General features: G+C 40.1%; 1 protein-coding gene across 5 annotated transcripts in view; it reads left to right on the top strand.

Annotated features, from left to right (window-relative positions):
* LOC146260414 (uncharacterized) overlaps positions 1–19,900 on the top strand; it is a 67,678-nt gene that overhangs the window by 18,732 nt on the left and 29,046 nt on the right. Inside the window, exon 7 of one of the 5 annotated variants that reach the window (XM_084670026.1) lies at positions 4,920–7,959. The exons of the other annotated variants lie outside the window; for them this stretch is intronic. Within the exon in view, the coding sequence (XP_084526152.1) occupies positions 4,920–5,087 (168 nt within the window). The 3' untranslated portion in view covers positions 5,088–7,959. Of the gene's footprint in view, positions 1–4,919; positions 7,960–19,900 lie in introns of those variants that run through there. 5 annotated transcript variants of the gene reach the window in all.

The following is a 19,900-nucleotide window of genomic DNA, read 5'->3' as shown; positions in this document are numbered from 1 at the left end:
AAATGGGGTGCTAGTTTACCCATTTCGGATTGGTTTCAAACTTAGCAAAAATCGGGAAAAATTATTCTATGAAAAAGCTAACGCTAGTAGTATGAGCCAGGTTCGAAAATCGAACTAAAAATATTGGGGGAGATAGTTTTATAAATGTTGACGAGTTCGAATAGAATAAAAACGACCGGAAGAGTCGGGAATCAAACCGTCAATACAATACCACCTACATCCACCGGGACCGTTGCTTCAAGCCGAGGGGTAGGGGTCTGGTCACGGGTAGCCATCGTTCTTTTCCTCTTTTTCTTGAGCTTGAAGGTTTCCCGCTTCCTCGGAGTGCTTGACTGAAGGTCTATGCTCTGATAGGTCAGAAGTTGGTTCGATTGCATTGAGGCTCGATTGCTCTACCTGTCCTCGATATCCCGGATGTTGAAAATCTGAATTTTTTAAGCTCTACATTTTTCGGGTAGAATTTGATAGGCTCGAATTGTTTTGCCTCGAATTATTTCAGCTCAAAAATGTTCGGATTGAATTTGATAGGGTCGAGTTTTTTATGGTTGAATTCTTAAGATCGAATTTTTTTGGCTCGAATTTGAGCAACCTGAATTTTATTTTATATTGAAATATATTCAGATGAGAATTCAGTGTAAATTTCAATATTAAGTATTCAATGCCTTTTAAAATTCAAAACATTATGGCACTGATTTGCTTCCATACAGTTACCACTAAACACAAGAGCAACAAGTCTCTAAGCAAGAGTCATTGTGATCCTTGTCGAAACTAACATCGGGTCAAGCAAACCATTCCTAAGTACCGCTGTACTCCCAGAACAAGTGCGTCTTGAGCCTTTTCTTGAAGGTGGAGAGACAGTCAGTGTCTCTGATGGAGGTGGGGAGTTGATTCCACCACTGGGGGGCCAGACAGGAAAAGAGCTTGTGTTGGGACCGGGTGGTCTTGAGCGGTGGCGGTTGTCTGAAGATGACCGTAGGTGGCGGGTGGGGGTGTAAGGCTGCAGGAGAGACTTGATGTAGTCGGGTGCAGTCCCGTTCACTGCTCGGAAGGTCAGTACCAGGGTCTTGAATCTGATACGGGCCATGATGGGTAGCCAGTGGAGAGAGATGAGGAGCAGGGTAACATGGGAGCGTCTGGGTAGATTGTAGACCAGGCGGGCCTGTAAATGGAATGCAAGCGCAGCTACACAGCAGGCAAAGGCAGACAAAGGCACCGTGACATCATTGGCCTTGTGCAAAGTACCTACGCACAGAAATATTCACATGTATAAAACCGGTCATACGCCAGGTTCTGCGCACCTTTCCTTTATAAATCACAATCAACGTGAGATTGACCGCTTGTGAACGAGCCACTGACCGCGCCTTGCTTCCTCCCATAAATGAATATACATATGACCTATAAATGTGCTCCTGAGGTCATTTCTTTGTCTGAATTATAATGGCTAAACACACAAAAAAGAAAATTCACAGACTGTGAGATCGAGGTTCAAACAACACAGAGGTGGAGGCAAGAAAATGTGTCCTGTTTGGCGGCCTGTCGTCAGGTATTAGCAACAAAAGAAAGTGGAAAACTGTCACTACTTGCGCCTTTTATTGTTTTAACCTGTAGCACTTTGAGATTTAGCTAAATATAAAGTGCACTACAAATACAATTATTATTATTATAGGGCCGTAAATGCTGTGCGTTCGGAGAACCGGACCATGGCCGAAATTAAGAAAAAATTGTCCAATGTAAAACTTGAAATTAAGAAATGAGTGGTGGCGCATCCTAACCGCATGGCAGCTATAGGGTTAGCGTGACATGCATTTCCTGAGTGATTTTGTTGTTTTTTTGACTCCCTCAAGTAACAGAAGTTCTTAAGTGGTGGCAAATTAAACAGTAGCATTTCCCATTTGGGTTTTGGCATTTTGATGTGATCATCCACATTAATGATCAAGCTTTTATTTTTATGTTTTATGAATAGTCAACGTCATAGACGTATGACAGTAACTGTAGTGGAAACTTAATTTTGTTATCTTTCGTGAGTTTTGGCACGTTTCAGTTAGAATTTGCCATGTTACAGAGCTAGAAAAGACTTTGCGGACGGTTCGCACATTCTCACGTCTGCTCCAAAGTTTCCGTGACGGCCCGCACATTCTCACGTCAAGTACATTTTTATACATCACATCGTGTGTGTATCAGCGTAAGCAAGATTTTTGCACATACGCAACATTTATACATGAGCCCCCTGGTGTTGCCGATGAACCCTCTGGAGGTGTTGTGGGCCTATCATCAAAACACCGGAGAAGGAGGGTGCCCACCTGATGACTCCAATGAGGCTTTTTAAACCTTTTGTCCCACAGACAGCACCATGACTCTTACCCGGAAACACCTTGCCTGTCTGCATCAACCCACTTCACATCTCAAGAGTGCAAATCAACCAGGGATTATACAAATTACACATTATAATAATCTAATTGTGACAATTACATGTAGCCTACAATATAGCGAGGTAGCTGACTTCACCACTGGCGAATTCGCCTTTCATCAACCCCAAGTTCGCGTGCTACAGATCTGTTGCTGCAATTTTTTAGTTGTGTTCCATAGCTAGCAGAAGCTTGTTAGAACGTTAGAAATACTTGGCTATACACTACCATAATACACAGGAGTGTAATATAATTCGCTTTTATTGTTTATTATTGACTCAATGTTAACGTATACCTTACAGCAGGGGTTCCCAATCCTGGTCCTCGGGCCTCCCTGCCCTGCATGTTTTAGATGTTTCCTTGTTCCAACACACCTAATTCCAATGAATGAGTCGTTATCTAGTTATGCAGAAACCTGCTAACAACCATTCATTTGAATCAGGTGTGTTGGAACAAGGAAACATCTAAAACATGCAGGGCAGGGAGGCCCGAGGACCAGGATTGGGAACCCCTGCCTTACAGGATTAGCCTGCCAAAAAGCCAATCATTAAATCTCTTCTCACAGTCCCACTTTGACACTCACCTGAACAGATGTGTACCAGCTGACAGGCTGGTACACATTGTAATCAGCGCTCTCCTGCCAATCAGGAGTAACGCTGACCTTGAGAGAGTTAACCAATTGTGGAGCAGAACATTTTAAAAGGCTTTTAAAAGGCTCAAAACGCACTTGTTCTGGGAGTACAACGGTACTTAGGAATGGTTTCCTTGACCCGATTGTTAGTTTCCTCAAGGATCACAATGACTCTTGCTTAGAGACTTGTTGCTCTTGTGGTTAGTGGTAACTGAGTTACATTTTTGTACTCGCTGTGATATATTGTTTCTAATGTTGCTTGTTTTTCCACAGGTACACTTGCACTTATAGCGGTTCATGTTGTTTAATTTTAACTTGTTTTACTACATGCTCTTGTGGTTCTTCCCTTTGGCACTCATTTTGGTTGTTCACAATATTTGCTTCATGTTTTGGCTACTCGCAATGTTTTTGGGGCTATCTTGTTGTTATTTTCAGTGACCTATGCACTTTGTAAAGCTCTCTCTTGGAAGTTGCTTTGGACAAAAGTATCTGCTAAATGAATAAATGTAAATGTAAAAGAATGAAAAAAATGTTTAGACAATTATTGGTGGGGACAATTACATGTTTCCTAAACATTGGTGGGGACATGTCCCTACCGACGGTCCCACCCTAAATTTACGCCTATGGGTACATTTACAGGTCTGGATCCATTGTGAGTTTAGTATCCAAAGTAAATGACCAAGGGTTGTGGGTTTGAAATTGTGGGAGCCTTTTTTTGCAGTGAAATTAGGTTAGCAGATAGGGTGTGCAGGTGTTGAGGGTGCGCTGTGTGCTCGAGATGTGTTATCTGCCTGCTCATATTCCAAGGGCCTTGGGGTTGAAGCACTTCTCAGTCTATCAGCTCTGGAACCCACCAACCTCTTCACTATTAAAATGATCACGATCTACAGCAGACAAAGGAAAGAGGAACCTAATCTCATATAGGGTGTGTGTGTGTGTGTGTGTGTGTGTGTGTGTGTGTGTGTCCTGCGCCTCCGATGCTTATCTGGCTTTTGATGTTTGAGAAATAAAAGGCCTTTTGGACGTCCAGTGACCTGCACAAAGGACAAATACACTGGACACTAACTGTCGCAAACATTAACTATTAACAACATTAATACAATTTGAAAGAATCTTAGAGGTGAAAGAACGCTGAGTAAAAAAGATTTACAAAATTGGTCTATAAAAGTACATGACTGCGAGAAGGCATCATAATGTACTGCTATCCTCCTTACCAAATGCAGCCAAACAAGATATTTTAAAATGTATTTTAACGGACTAATATTCAACATTTGGAATACGTCAATCAAATGGTATTTAGTCATGGGGTGCCACATGGATGTCTTAATCTTCCGTGATTAAAGTATATTTGCAATTGTTTTTCAGGAAAGGGAATACAGATTTGCTTTATGCTACTTTGATGAAGAAGTACACATTGTAAGACCATTTTTCTCCAACCAAGCATCCATCATGGTTTTTAGAAGGATCACGTAAACTTGACATATTGAGTTAAGGATCTCACTTATATTGGAGTGATTTTCAAAGATATGTCCGTGATAAATTACTTGGCATGTGGAAAGGAAACTTTGGCTATCAGTAAACCCAGTCCATGTGTGGAACAGAAGCTTTCACTAATCTTCAGCAGAAAATAAGTAACCAACAGCTTGTATAGGAAGAGCTCCGAGGTGTAGGCCATGAGTATCTGTAGAGTTCCAGACAAGGAGGTCAGGAGGTCTCAGTCAGGGCCATGAACCCTGAGAGGCCAAGGAAAGTGAATCTATATCCTATGGCCAGGGAAGTCCAGAGAGTTTTAAGTGGCCTTTCATTGAAAATATTATAAATATATTTACTAATCTCCTTGCACTTGTATCCTGTGGGAGGGGCCCTTCTCTGTTTGCTTGTAGGTCACAGTGAAGATGTATAAGCGTGGAGCCCAGGGTTGGCTGGGTAAACCTCTGAACGCCACCACCACCATCCCCTACACAACCCACGTGATCTTCAGAGTCAGTGGAGAAGAGGAAGACTTGATGATCCTGGCCAACACCATCTGCAGCATCACACTCAGTATATGACTCAGCACAGCCAGCAGACGAAGTGTATGGAGCTACTCTTGGTTTTCTACTAAAATAGTTTTTGCATGAAAATGGTTGGATATATGAATATACAGTTCCTATCAGATTTTATTAATATGAGTGCCTTTTAGTACTGTACGTTTTTGTAATATTTGTTTGTGGTTTTGCTACTCAGACTTTTATATATTTCACTGCTATAGCTACTTTGTCCTATAAAGGATATAAAGGTTTGGCTGAATATTGTGGCATGAATATTTCTAGTCCCCCTGTACACCAAACTCTTCTCTGTCATACTCAATGACATAATTATGGTACACTGTAAAAAAAAAAAACTTTTTAAAAAACGGGAACAATCTGGCAGCTGGGACGCCAGATTAAACACAGTAAAAAAATGTTTAATTAACATTAATTAACGCTAAAATAATTGTAATTTTCCTGTACCAATTTTACAAAATATATCTGTAATTTAACATTACAGGCTGTTCTTTGCCAGTAAATATAACTTTTATTAATTGAACTTCTAAATGAAACCATTTCTAATTTTAAATGTGTACTATTATCCTGAATAAACCAGATTTGCGGAGGAAAAAACGATTTGTAATTGTACAAACATGTACCTTGTGTACGTTCACATTATAAACCCATGTTATGACACGTTCCAGTACCAAATGTACAAGATATATCTGTAATATTTAGTGCTGTCAAACGATTAAAATATTTAATCGCGATTAATCGCATTAAAGTCATAGTTAATTCGCGATTAATTACAATTAATCGCACATTTTTATCTATTGTAAATGTCCCTTGATTTCTTTTTGTCCCATTTTTTTTCAAATGTTAATTCTCTTATCAACATGGAAAAGTGGTTCGGATTGCTTTGTTCAAATATTTTGTAAACAACATTGCAATTGCCTGGCTTTGACGAGGGGGCGGAGAATTCGCATGAATCGCATCAGCTGTGTGCTTGGCCATCAAGTGTTATTTCAGACTGGACGTGCTGCGATGATAGCTCAGTTTACAACGACAAAACACACAGATCACTTTGGTCTTGTCAATGGAACCATTTGGCAACTTTTTTAAAGTAAACTTTCCATTCAGAATCATATTGGCATCCATTTCGGCGTCTCGCGCTCGCCATCCACTCAAAACGTAATGTTAGCCTACTACCAGAGAATGTCTAATATCCGTAAACGGGCTCTGCTACTACTCTTTAGCCGGCTCGCAAGCCAAACAAGTGTGTGTGTTGTTTTGTTTCCGGTCTAGCTAGATCCGGTGTGGTGTTGTAGTTTGTAGTAGTTGTAACGTCGGCAGTTGTTGCAACAGCATGTGAAAAAAACTACAAAGTTTGCTAGGCCAAAAAGAGCGTTAATCGCGCGATAAAAAAAATGTATGCCGTTAATTTGGGTTTGCGTTAACGCCGTTAATAACGCGTAAAACTGACAGCACTAGTAATATTACATTACATACTGTTCTTAACCGGTAAATACTACTTTTATTAAATAAACTTCAATGTAAAAATACAGAACTTTCAATAAAAAAAAAAATTCAATAAAGCCAAAACAAGATATCACAACTAAAAATGTTCATTCTAAACAAGTCGTGTGCACAACATACAGCATCCAGATGCTGTAATCAGTATCCAGATGTTTACAATTGTAGCGCCGGCTAGCTGTCCGAATTAGAGAGGAATATTACTCGCAGCAGGTTTGTCTCATTAGACAGGTTAGATTGCCATCTAACTGGACAACATTCACAGTCAGGGTGAACCCTTAATTTATCCAAACTACAGACCATCACATTACACAAATCAAAACAGAACGAACACAACAGCAAAACTCCAAACAATGCTTATCAAACTAAGCTTAAACCTTTCCTTTGTTCTTCTCTGGAGTTAGACATTTATTCATTTAGCAGACGCTTTTATCCAAAGCGACTTCCAAGAGAGAGCTTTACAAAAGTGCATTGGTCAATGATAATAAACAACGAGATAGCCCTAAAAAGGCTTTTGCAGGCTTTTGTAGTCTTTGATATTGACTGGTGCACGCTAGGATTGCATGCCATCAACTACCCGAGCTCAGTTCACAATTCAAGGTCCCTATGTCTAAATAAAAAATTATGTTATTAAGAAGTTATTTGTCCGTGGGATGAAAGTAAATATCTGCAAAATAAGTGTTGAAATAGCTATTTTTGATCAAGTGAAATTATGTGTTTTAACTCAACATTTTGGTGAAAATGTTATTGTAAAAAAAAAAAAAGAGAGAGATTTTAGTGTATTTTTAAGTAACAATATTTTGCTTATAATTTTAATGTAAATGTATAAATGTACATTTTGCCATTGTCTTTCTATCTGTATTTCCTGCCATTCAGAAATACAGAAAAAAACACGTATACTTTACAAAAAAAGTACTGTAATGTAATATATTTTTTAACAGTGAAGATGGTTGAGTCAATCAGCCTGATCAACTTTCTCTTGTTTTGAATTACAGTTGTAGTGCCTGCCCACATTTAACTTAAAAATGAGTCTGTCAATTGTGTCATTGCAGTTCAGCTTTGGAGTGTCTAATGCGTTAATGATCATGATGGAAATCAGTGCCCTGGGCTCTTGTATGATGAGCATTGTCTGTATTGGTTTAATGGCCTATGATTGAAGGCCAAATTATACTTCTCCAACTCCGTTACGGACAGACGCACGCACGGAGTTGTACTGATTGATTGAATTTATACTACTCCGACGGCTCTGCGTGCTGAAAACAATTCACTGCCAGAAGAGTCGGTGGCGCTGCACTGCGATGCTAGCTAGGTTTTCGAAAACTCGGCTCAAATTTACAAATTAGCCGTTTCATCAATAAAATAAGCACATTTTCAGCAACTACACTGCCCATTTCTCTCGTCATATTTTAATTCAGATGCTGATTTACATGTACTGTTTAGCTGAAATATGAATCGTAAACTTACAGCAATGGCGGTCAAAGGATTATGTCTGTCTTGTTGGTCACGGCAACCCCGTCCCTGACGCAAGCGGTTCTTAATACGGACCAATCACAGCCAAGGGTATCTGTAAAATGACGGATGGACGGATAGTCAGGAAAATCAGGAGGTTCACGTAGAGCTCTCCGAGGGGCTCGGAGAGGGCACGTTCCCTGTCTCCGTCTCCGTAAAAACGCAGAAGTATAAATTGGCCTTTGGTGTGTTTTTGACTGGTCACTGCAAGGTGCTTTATTAACCCATTGGGGGAGAGAATTATCACAAGAGCTCATGTGTCCAACCAGCGGCGTCATTCAGCTCTTATTTCTGTTATTTCCCATCTCTAACCCTACAAGAGCTGCTCTAACAACTAGAAATCATATGTACTGTGCCTGGTATTGGCAGAAATTGAGTTATCTCCACCAAGATATCATTGCCTGAAGCTATTTCAAGAGAAAATGTTCTCTGTGGTTGCATGGTATCTTTCTGAATGACTTTACCTGACACTGTATTATACTGTGCACTAGTTCCTCACTTTTTCAAATGTCCATTTACAAATGGGCCTTGGGCACGAAACAATTTTAATACACAGTATGTATCACTTGCATGTAGGGCTGTCGCGATAACTACTTATTGATGTGCGATATATTGCACTTAAATTAATTGTGATAAATGCTAATATTGTAATTTTCCGACCATTGTATGCCACTGATTACATAAAGACAATATAATAGCATAATAATGCATAAAGTACACTCTTTCAAAGAACATTTTATTCTTCAGAATATTTAGACATTTGAATCGCAATGTGAAAAAATGTATCCTAAATAAATAAAACAAATAAATAATAAAAAACCTTTTTTGACAAAAAAGTGCAAGGTAACAAGAACTAGATCAAAACAGAGTACCATGTTTTACAAAGTTAATTTAGACTTTTAAAGTGTCTCACACAAAGGCACAGATGCATCAAAAGGCCATTTCTGCTGCCAGATCAGTTTTTTAATTGTTGGGCAGACTCAGAGAAAGGAACACCAACATGTTTACCTTGTTTTGCTTAAGGCAGGATATTTGTGGGGTCACAATGTTACCAGTTGTGCTAAACATTCTTTCTGAGCTAATGCTTGTTGCACTAATGCACATATATTTGTGTGCTAACTTGGCTATTAGGGGAAATATTCTATGGTTATCACACCACCACATCAAGGGATCAGATGATGCATCAACTGCTTCTTCCTCCAGGAACTTCGTCAGCTCCGTATCAGCCTGCACTCTTTTTGGAACCAATGCCCGAGTCTGGTGACTTGTAAGTTGGGTTCTTCTGTTCTGGGGAAGGTCACACAAGTCAGATTCAGATCCTTCATTTCCCCCTGCAGCTTTAACGCAGTTCTCACCACTGACACATTCTCCTTTTCCTTCTTCCTCGTTCATGTCGAGCAGTTCTTGCAAGAGCTTTTCTTTGACATCATCCAAGACCTCCGCATCCTCCATGGTACCACAATACCTTGGATCCAAGACGGTGGCCTTTGTCAGAAGGTTTTGGATTTCAAATGTATTTCTCTTTCAATAACCTGCACATGTTTGCCTTTATGTTTGCTGTCAGTGCAGTGAAGACTTAGGAAGACGCACACACATCCAAGGCTTTCTGAAAAGGGTGAGCTGACCAAACCCCCATCCTAACTCGGTGGCTTTTAAGCAAACGTCCTTGTGGATCTTGGTGTTATTGCATTTCCAATTTTGTATGCAATGGTAAAAAGTTCTAAAAATCCTGAAACATTGACAGTATAGGCCAGGGACTCATTTTCACCCAGGGCCACATCAGCATTATGGTTACCCTCAAAGGGACAGTTGTAACTACAATGTAACGTCAGTTACGATGTAAAAACAGTGTTTTATTTGTAGCTTTTGTGAACATAGAGCCTATTCTGCTGAAATTGCAGTCCGCGTTTTAATTCTTGGACAATCTGCTGTTTTTCTTGGAGGATACATTTGGCATATTTAGGGGCCAAGCAGCAGCAAAGCTGCTGTGGCACCTATTGTTTTTGTATATTTTATTATTATTATTATGCATAGCGATTGGTGCAAAATTTTGAAATTTGGCACACTGATTTGGAACGGTCTCCTGATTATCGTCAGCAGTTTCATGTCGATCCCTGAAGCTCTATAGCGCCACCAAGGCGTCAAAGTTGGAGGTGCGTTTACGCCCATAACTTTTGAATCATGAGACCGTTTTGTGAGGTTTCATTAGATTCCGTAGATGCAGACGATTCGACTAAACCCTATGGCGTCATTGTCGTCCCGAAGGTTTTTCCGGCCGTCCCGCAGGTTTTTTTTTTTTTTTTTTGTATTTTGATAAATGCCATCTTTTTCGAACTCCTCCTAAGCCGTAGCTCCAATTTTCATGAAAAATGTAACAAATCATCTTCAGACCATGCCTACAAAAAATCTTTAGAATTTTATCGCTAAGTTAAACCATTCACTAATGACGCGAAAAAGATTTGACAAAGAGCACGCAAAAGCGGACCGGAGGCCTTGTCTCTGCGAGGGTTTACCGTATGGAGATTAAACTTTGGAAATGTCATCGCGAGCATGTCATCTCATCAATTTCCTACAACAATCACCTTAAAATCTCAAAATATGACTGAATTACAGCTGTTTATACTTGCGTCAAATCTGACAAAGCTCGCCATGGCAGAAACGGCTTCCTTTTCTTAACCCGTTAATTAGTAGCGTCAGGTATATGTGATCGTTCGAAAGTGGGCCCCACAGAGTACCGTCACACATATGTGATTCTGAACATTCCAACCGACTATTTTCCTATAGACAAAAACTATATGACAAACGCTATAGTATGGTTTCAAAATTTACAATTAGGAGGCTAACAAGTAACACTAGCAGGTAGTAGCATTGCTACGAGTATTATGCTAGGTTGCTAGTTAACAGAAGCTAACTAAAGCTAGCTAGCTTTCGTTTAGAAAAAATAACTCACTCTGGTGGCAGCGTCGGTAATATTTAGAACTCACTCCTCTAAAGGTTAATAAAGTAACCAAACACTGAATTTCCCAGCAGCGAGAATAGCTCTCTGGGATAAGACGGGCTCCTTTGAAATGCATGGTCGTAGGATCAAATCCAGCCACAGTGGTCAGACATGTCGTGACAATGGATTATCTGTTTAGCGAAGCCATGTACGCCACAGCTGTCTAGCAGTATAATCATTTTGGCAATGATAATGTTTAATTCTCTGGAGATGTATATTTATACTTAGGACTAAGAGTCTATGGCAGCCCATAGAACCGATTGGTGCGAAGTTTAGAAATTTTGCACACTGATTGGGAACGGTCTCCTGATTATCGTCACCAAGTTTCATATTGACCACTGAAGCACTATAGCCCCGCTAAGGGGTCAAATTTGGAAGTGTGTTTACGCCCATAACTTTTGAACCGTAACACCGTTTTTCTTTAGTAAGGTTTCATTGGATTCCTTAGATGCAGACGATTCGACGGAACCCTATGGCGACTTTATTAACCTTTGTGTTCTCTTCGGATCATTCTGACCCATCAGTCAATGTGACTCACCGTCGTTTACGACAACTTTATCGCATACAAAAACAAAGTGAAGCATTTTATTTTAACTAGTGCTGTCAAACGATTAAAATATTTAATCGCGATTAATCGCATTAATGTCATAGTTAACTCGCGATTAATCATAATTAATCGCACATTTTAATCTATTCTCAATGTCCCTTGATTTCTTTTTGTCACATTCTTTTTTTCAAATTTTAATGCTCTTATCAACATGGAAAAGTGGTTCGGATTGCTTCGTGCCAATATTTTTTTTATTGAAAACAACATTGCAATCGCCTGGCTTTGACGAGGGGGTGGAGAATTCGCATTAGCTGTGTGCTTGGCCATCAAGTGGTATTTCAGACTGGACGTGCTGCAATGATAGCTCAGTTTACAACGACAAAACAGACAGATCACTGGTCTTGTCAATGGAACCATTTGGCAACTTTTTAAAAGTAAACTCTCCATTCAGAATCTTATTGGCATCCATTTCGGCATCTCGCACTCGCCATCCACTCAAAACGTAACGTTAGCCTACTACAAGAGAATGTCTACTATCCGTAAACGGGCTCTGCTACTACTCTTTAGCCGGCTCGCAAGCCAAACAAGTGTTTGTTTCTCTTTAGCCGGCTGTGTTTGTGGCGCGCCTGTTGTTTTGTTTCCGGTCTAGCTAGATCCGGTGTGGTGTTGTAGTTTTTCTAAAGTCGGTAATTGTTGCAACAGCATGTGAAAAAAACTACAAAGTCTGCAAGGCCAAAAAGAGCGTTAATCGCGCGATAAGAAAATTGACGCCGTTAATTTGGGTTTGCGTTAACGCCGTTAATAACGCGTAAAACTGACAGCACTAATTTTAACCTTTGGGCTGTCTCAAACCCCCCACATTGCGAAGGTTAAAAGAAAATTATTTGTATTTGCTTTTGTATTGGGTAAAATTGGGTAAACACAACGATGGTTCGTTATGAACCTTTTGGTCATGTGACCCAAAGGCAGCACAAGGGTTAAAAGTTTTGCTTTGCTGCTTTAGCTACTGAATCTCCATATTGAATGCTGCTTGGCCCCTTCATTGCTGCTTGCAGCTATATTTATCTCTGCGTTTGGTGTCAAAATGCCAACAGAGATTGTACTCCAATGACCGACATCGCCTTATAACACCAAATACATACAGTTTTTTTTCCTCGAAGCACAAACATTCGCTTTCCCATCTTTATTGAAACTGCCTTCCATCCAGGGCTGGATGCAGCCTGCTTTGACTGGGGGTGCAGTTAACGTTTTGGGGGGGTATAATGATTATGGAAGGGGATATTATTTTTTTTTATATTGATAGGCCTACCATTTTTGAGACTGCTTATTGATCTGAGTGTTAAAGGCGCAGAGCCAGGCGTTGTAAACATTCGGGGATTAGCCCAAACCTAAGACGTATTCTGGGTTTGTTGTGATGCTAGATAGGGACTTTTACACTAAATGCAAGCGCGCGAAACTTTTTGTCCTTCATTTGAACGCAGAATAGCTTTTTGAGCTTTATGTAAAATAAACATTGCCATTTTTCACTTGGTAAAACCTTGTCTCGTGAAGGTGAAGTCTTCATCATTTCTGGCTCCAAATTGTTGACAGGGGAAGCAGAAACATGATAGCTTGGCTGAGTACTCTAACCAAGTTCGAGAGTGATACCAACTTGGGTTGAATGCCCAAGGACCTTGGCTGAAAATGCGCATGGGGTACGTTTGCTGAACCGGCTGCATTGGAGTGCTGTCATTCAACCCATGCTCGCCTTCACCCAGTTAAACGTTGCGTTTAACACTGATGTGCGTACTGCTTTCTAGAGGTGGGATGTCGTCACTTTGCCGTAACAAAATCGAAATGCATTGTGAGAGATGTAGTTTATGGTCAATGAACGCTGTAAAGCAGCGTAGACTTATTTCAAATACACCATTTAGCTTCCGCGGGCCACATAAAAAGACGTGGCGGGCCACATTTGGCCCGCGGGTCTTGAGTTTGACACTTGGTATAGGCCATGAGTATCTACCACACCACAATTGGCCCACCATTGCCCATAGGTGGTGATACAGGCCACACCCCAATTGTCCATTTTCAAAGCCATTACATTTCCACCCCATGAGTCTAAAATGTTTGAAACTATACATGCCTTATTTATCATGGGTGCCACCTTTTTTTGGCTCTGGTCTGTACCTTTGTCACGCCCCAAAATTTGCTGTGCGCTGCTCTGTGTACTTCCACAGAATCACAAAGAACATTTTTTTGCGAGCATATTGAAAATGGACTACGGTGGAAAATGCAGTGTTCCAGGTTTTACAGGGAATGCTGACACTTTTCAGACTTCCTAAGGAACCAAACACTCCACGGGCTGTGATATCTCTCTATGAGAACATTCCTGTGCGGTTCCACCCTCAATTACACATTTGCTCGAACCATTTCACCGTGGACAGTTTTGAAAACCTGGGACAATGTAAAGCAGGATTTGCTATGAAGCTGTTGCTGAAAAGAGATGCTGTTCCGATTATGTTAATCACAACCGCAAGCTGTAGTATGATATTGTCGCTAACAGCTATTAGCAATGCTAACGTATCCTGTCTGTAGCTAGCATCGGTAGAATGTGTGATGATTTAGTTTATTGGCAATGGGGCTAACGTTGTTTCATGTTCCTGACTGTGTTTCATTCAAATAAATAATCTGTGTTGTCATTTAAATCTACAATTCAAGATGCTTGTTTGTGCAGGTCTATTTTTCAGCAAGATTATGGAGCTAAATCAGGGCCAAATGTTTTGTTAATTCAAAAAAATAATCCTTAATCAAAAAACTAAAGCTTGACATTGAAAATTTTAGTTTTGGTCGAAAACGTGAAAAATAAAACCATGTATTCAAAGAAAAAATAAGTGTAGCAATTGTTTTTCCAGGTTGAATCAAATTTAGATTAAATTCTAGAATTTATTAATTTTCACTTTAATATTTCCACATATTTTCACATTTCATGTTTTAAGATTCAAAACTTTTTTTAACGGCTTCAATTTTTTTTCTTCAGTTTCAGGTTTTTTTTTCTTCAGTTTCAGTTTTTTTTTTGAGTTTCAGACTTTGGCCCCGATTTTTGCGTAGAGGGCGTGGCTTGAACTCAGAGGCGGGAATTATGAGTGACAGCCTAACAAAGAGGCAAAGACTCAGCAGTTGGCATGGCGTCCGCTCCGCCAACTCAGTCTCATACTTCTGCGTAACTATGACACGGGTTTACACATCTATTTTGCGTGCCATATATACTCCAAATCGGAGATCACTAATTAGATGTGTGTGGTAAATATTGAGATGATAGTTGTCTCGAGTTATAAAGAGTTAAATCAGAAATCAGTTTTTAAAATCTCCACAGCCCACCCTTCCATAGCTGGTAAGAACCTGGCCTGTATATTTTCATTCAAAAAATATGAAAGTGAAAAATGAAAATGTATAACTTGTTCAAAAGAATTCCAGAATTTAATCGAAATGTTATTCAACCTGAAAATGGGTTCACTTATTTTTTCTTTGAATACATGATTTTTTTTTTCAAGTTTTCAAGCTTTTACATTTTCAATGTCAAGCTTTAGTTTTTCAACTATATAATTTTTTACAAATTAACAAAACATTTGGTCCTGATTTAGCTCCATACAAGATAGCTAGAGCTAACTGAAGCTGAGTTGAATCACGATAGTTTGTTTGCTAAGTTGTAGTGCTAACATTACCCACTTAAGTAGATCCCGTCTGCTTCGACAACAGTTCAGTCAAGACACTCACGTGATCGATTTCACCATTTATTTTACACATGACAAATGGTTTTACATTGGCGGAATGAATGTACATGGGGAAGCGCTCCCCGCCTTCACTGCAGCATGCATGACATGAGGCAGGGAGCAACAAGTTAAATCCCCCGCGGGGAGCACAGACAGACAACATGGGGGAGAAGGGGACGGTGGTGGGCGGCAGCAACGCAGACAGCGGGTTCGACAATGCGTGTGCGTGCATGAGTGATTTTATAGCGCCGCCTATTGAGCTCAGCCTATGGCCTGAGCGCACGACGATGGGTGATCTGACGCGCGCTGCCCGAGTGCCATGCCTGAACCTGCTTCGATCATAAGTGGAAACAACTAATATTATCATTTCAAATGATATCTTGTCAATCAGTTGAAAACAGTGTTGTGTAGACACAATAGATTTTTGTACGTTTTTATTTCAAGTCTCCACCTTCAATGCTCAGTAAGTGCTGTTGGTAGTGATGTGTCATTCGTGAACGATTCGTTCATTTTGAACGAATCCTTACAAGGACTCGGGAGTAACAAGTCCTCTCAAAGAGTGATTAGTTCATTTTCTCGTGGCATAGGTTCATCTGAAATTATTCATTCATTTCCCGACTCGGTCTTCAGGTACGAGTCTTTGGATAATTTTTCATGTGACCTGCGTAGGCTCTGTACTGGTAGCTAGAGGAAACAAACGATTCGTTAATTTCCCGATTCGGTCATTCTACGAGTCTTTGGATCATTTTTCACGATTCGTTCATTTCCCGACTCGGTCTTTCTACGAGTCTTTGGATCATTTTTCACGTGACCTGCATAGGCTCTGTACTGGTAGTTAGAGAAAACAAACAATTCGTTCATGTCCCGACTTTTCACGTGACCCGCATTGTATTTTTTAGTAGAGGAAACTGTTTCCTCATTCCCTTTCGCGTGGCTGCTGTTTTAGTAAGACGTGAATGATATGCGCTCAAGTCATCATATTGACTGGTTTTGTTATTTTCACTTTACATTTACACTTACAGTTTAGTGCAGTGTAATTGTTTGCCGTGATAATTAAATGCTGGTGTGATAATAAATGGCCAAATCAACAGACTGTCATGATACATTATTTTAATGCAGGAATTTCTTTTAAAATAGTATCTGCTGGTGCACATGTCATGCACTAACCTACATGAGAATATGATACGTGTTTGCAGTGGACAAATAGCCGCCCCCCCCCCCCCTCGTAAACAAACCAATCAGCGCACAGCTATCTATATATTCATGAGCATACCATAACAGGGAGAAAACCTCTTGTTTTTTCCCAGGGTTATTTCACAGGGTGCCTATGGGTGCACAGAACAGCACCCGGGCCATTTTCACCAATGTTACATACGCTATTCGGAGACCTTAAGAAACAGTGTGAAATACCACAAAAACCCAGTCAATCACCCTTTTAATGCTCAACACTTAAACGGGGGCTTATTACTTGAAAGACAAAGTATTTACTGTGTCGTCTCAGATACAATATCAGGGCTTGGAAATACAGTGACCTTGCTAAAGTAGGCAAATGGCTAGTAGAACATAACATTTCATAATAATTTCAGTAAATCAAACAACTGCAAGACACAGTGAAATGTTAAATACAGCTAGCAATCTAACGTTAGCTAGCATCGCTATGACATTGGCTAACTCAACTTCAGTAGTGTAACCAAGCTCTTTGTAGGTTTGTTTTAGATATAATTGTATATGGTCTTGTGGACAATAAGACACGGACCCAGTCTCTTTTCACAACTTGTATTTTCCCACTTCTCTTCTTGACATCGACATTTGAACAGCCTAGGTGCATTTGACATGGACTGCGGCTGCATGAAACGCCCGGCGAGTAGTAAACCTCTTAATATGAGTACATCCCCCCAAATAGGATGACTTCCTCACCTCCCCCCAATACGAAGACGCTCCCCCAAATGGGAAACGACATTACATTAACTCAAAAACACATTACATTAACTGAAAACGGAAATGGTTGGTACTGGTACTACACTTCGTCGCTCAATGGATGCAGTAACAAGAAATAAGAAATTGATCAACAGAAGTACAAAATGCAATAGCCTGACAGAGTTACATGCACCAGGACATTTACTTGGGTGTCAAAGTATGTAGCAAATAGGCTACTTATGCTAAAGAATAAATTGCGTGCTAAACGTAAAAATAGGTAGCCAAACAACTATCCTGGTCCACGTAACTCTGTCATTGTGGCATCAATTGTTACGTTCAACACGTAATTTATGCTTTTGCATGAATTAAAACTATTTGCTACATGCTTCGATACCCAAATAAATGTCCCGGTGAACGTAACTCTGTCAGGCTATTTCTTATTTATTTTTAGTTACTGCATCCATTCAGCGATTAAGTGTAGTACCAGTACCAACTATTTCCGTTTTGAGTTCATGTAATGTTGTTTCCCATTTGGGGGAGGGTACCTTTGTATGTAAGTTAGTAAGACTTTATTTATATTTCACATTTCATACAATAAATGTATCTCAAGGTGCTTGATAAAATCAATAATACAAGTGACAAAAGTAATAAATAAAATAGCAAATCTATAAGAACAATAATATACCTAATAAAAGTATTTGTATTGGGGGGAGGTAAGCACGTCATCCTATTTGGTGGGAGTTGACTCGTATTGGGGGGAGTGTTTTCATTTGGGGGATGCTTTCATGTTAGTGGGTGTCATTTGCACTTCAGGGCCACCGTAGGGAGGAGTTAAAAATGGCTCTGTGAAGTTGGACATTTAGCTTCTCGTGGTTTGTTGCGTTGGTGTCAGTCACAGCTCATTATGCGTTGTTTGGTTACTTTACTTTATAATTAAATGTGGTCTTTCCGTTAGTGAACAGACGGACTAAAACCCTTTCTCCAACATTTTTTGTATTCAATTAAACAGTTTGGTCCGGATTTTAACATTGGCGAAACGGAAGGTTTCAGAATAATTACTTTTAACATTGGCGAAACAGAAGGTGTCAGAATAATTACAAAACACGCGTCAAAGTTGGTGTGTGTGAGTCTGGCCAATCATGAAATCGCTGTGTCGTCATTAGAATCCGTGCAGTTGCTCTTGAGAAAATGCGCTCGGCTACACAGCCGGCAGTTCTCGAATCAATCTCACGGTACTTTGATGGCTACATCAGTAACCTAGCCTCGGCGCCGTCTCAAGTCTGACAAAAAGTCTAACCAGTATTCACTGTTTCAAGTCAGCCGGCTGCATGAAGTCAGTCCATGTCGAACGCACCTACTGACTTCACGTAATGCTTACGTTAGCATCATGCCTACAGCAACTCCCGAGGGACAAAACACCCTTTTCCATTAAACATAGAAAGGTCTGCTACAGGAAGCTATCCTCAAGATTTGCACGCTAGCTACATTTATACTATAGATAAAACTAGAGAGGGTACAATTTCTGGGGAAATTGTAGGGTGTGCTTGCTTGCTTCAGATGCAGGTGGGTCCGTTTTCCCCTTCTAGTGATATTTTCAAGCATTTAGCCTACTCATATTGCATGATTCATTAAGAACACCCTTTGAAACAAGGAACCCCCTTTGAAACAAGCTACTGTAACAACGTTGTCACTGGCAGTATTTCAGATAGAATTGCAATTCAAATAGTACCGTCTGCTAACTGAAAATAAGCCACACAAAACGTAAATAAGTTCGATATGAATTTAGGGGACATGGCTAATTCAAAAGCAGTTTGCTAGAGGCAAGCTAGCTGCCGTTCCTATCCACACTCCAATGATTGTTTGAAAGCGCAGGAAATTAGAACGTTTCTTTTGTAAGGGATAATTAAGCAATAAGCCCCAAGATTTTAGAACAGGTAAGGAAAGTTGTTTAGTTTTCGCCAGTTTTGTTTCGCCATGAAGGGGCTTATTTCCCAGATAAAGACCGGCGTTCTATACATTATCCCGCTTATTACACGGCTACTTGCCAACAAAAATAACTTAACACAGTGTGTCTTTTTACAATGTATTTGTTACCATTCATATTGATGATCAGCAGAGAAATAGTTCGCCAAAGACGTTGAACTTCATAGACTTTGAGCATTATTTTGGCTTCAAATCAGCTGACGTCGCTAAGCAACAGAGTACGCTGTCGTCAATGGAGGCTGACAGGCTCTCACGTAGCAAACAAATCAACATTTTTACAGCAATCTATATTAAAATCTCACCACCTGGCTGTTTTCACAATAGTCATATCGTCGTAAAAGTGAACTATGAAATTAGCTACAAAAAATACAACTATGATGTATGACTTTCTAGCATGGCTGCCGCCTAAAAGACGAGGCGGTCTCACGGGCGACCTGCGATCGCTCGAATTTCAAAGACTGTCACGACCTAAAACAAAAATGCGAGATTGCAGTTCCACTCGAAATCGCTTTCTCTACAAAGCCAAATGGTTGTGATTTTTTGGGGGTGGTATTTTTCACTAATCCAAGCTCCAATTTGCGAGCTAGAAAGTCTCTATCACGTTGTAGCCATGCGTCGT

Source organism: Hypomesus nipponensis, chromosome 13 (genome assembly GCF_054491055.1).
Source record: "Hypomesus nipponensis isolate SF chromosome 13, ASM5449105v1, whole genome shotgun sequence".
Taxonomy (NCBI): domain Eukaryota; kingdom Metazoa; phylum Chordata; class Actinopteri; order Osmeriformes; family Osmeridae; genus Hypomesus; species Hypomesus nipponensis.
Note: the sequence above shows the minus strand (reverse complement) of the source record. Positions and strands in the feature narration are given on the sequence as shown.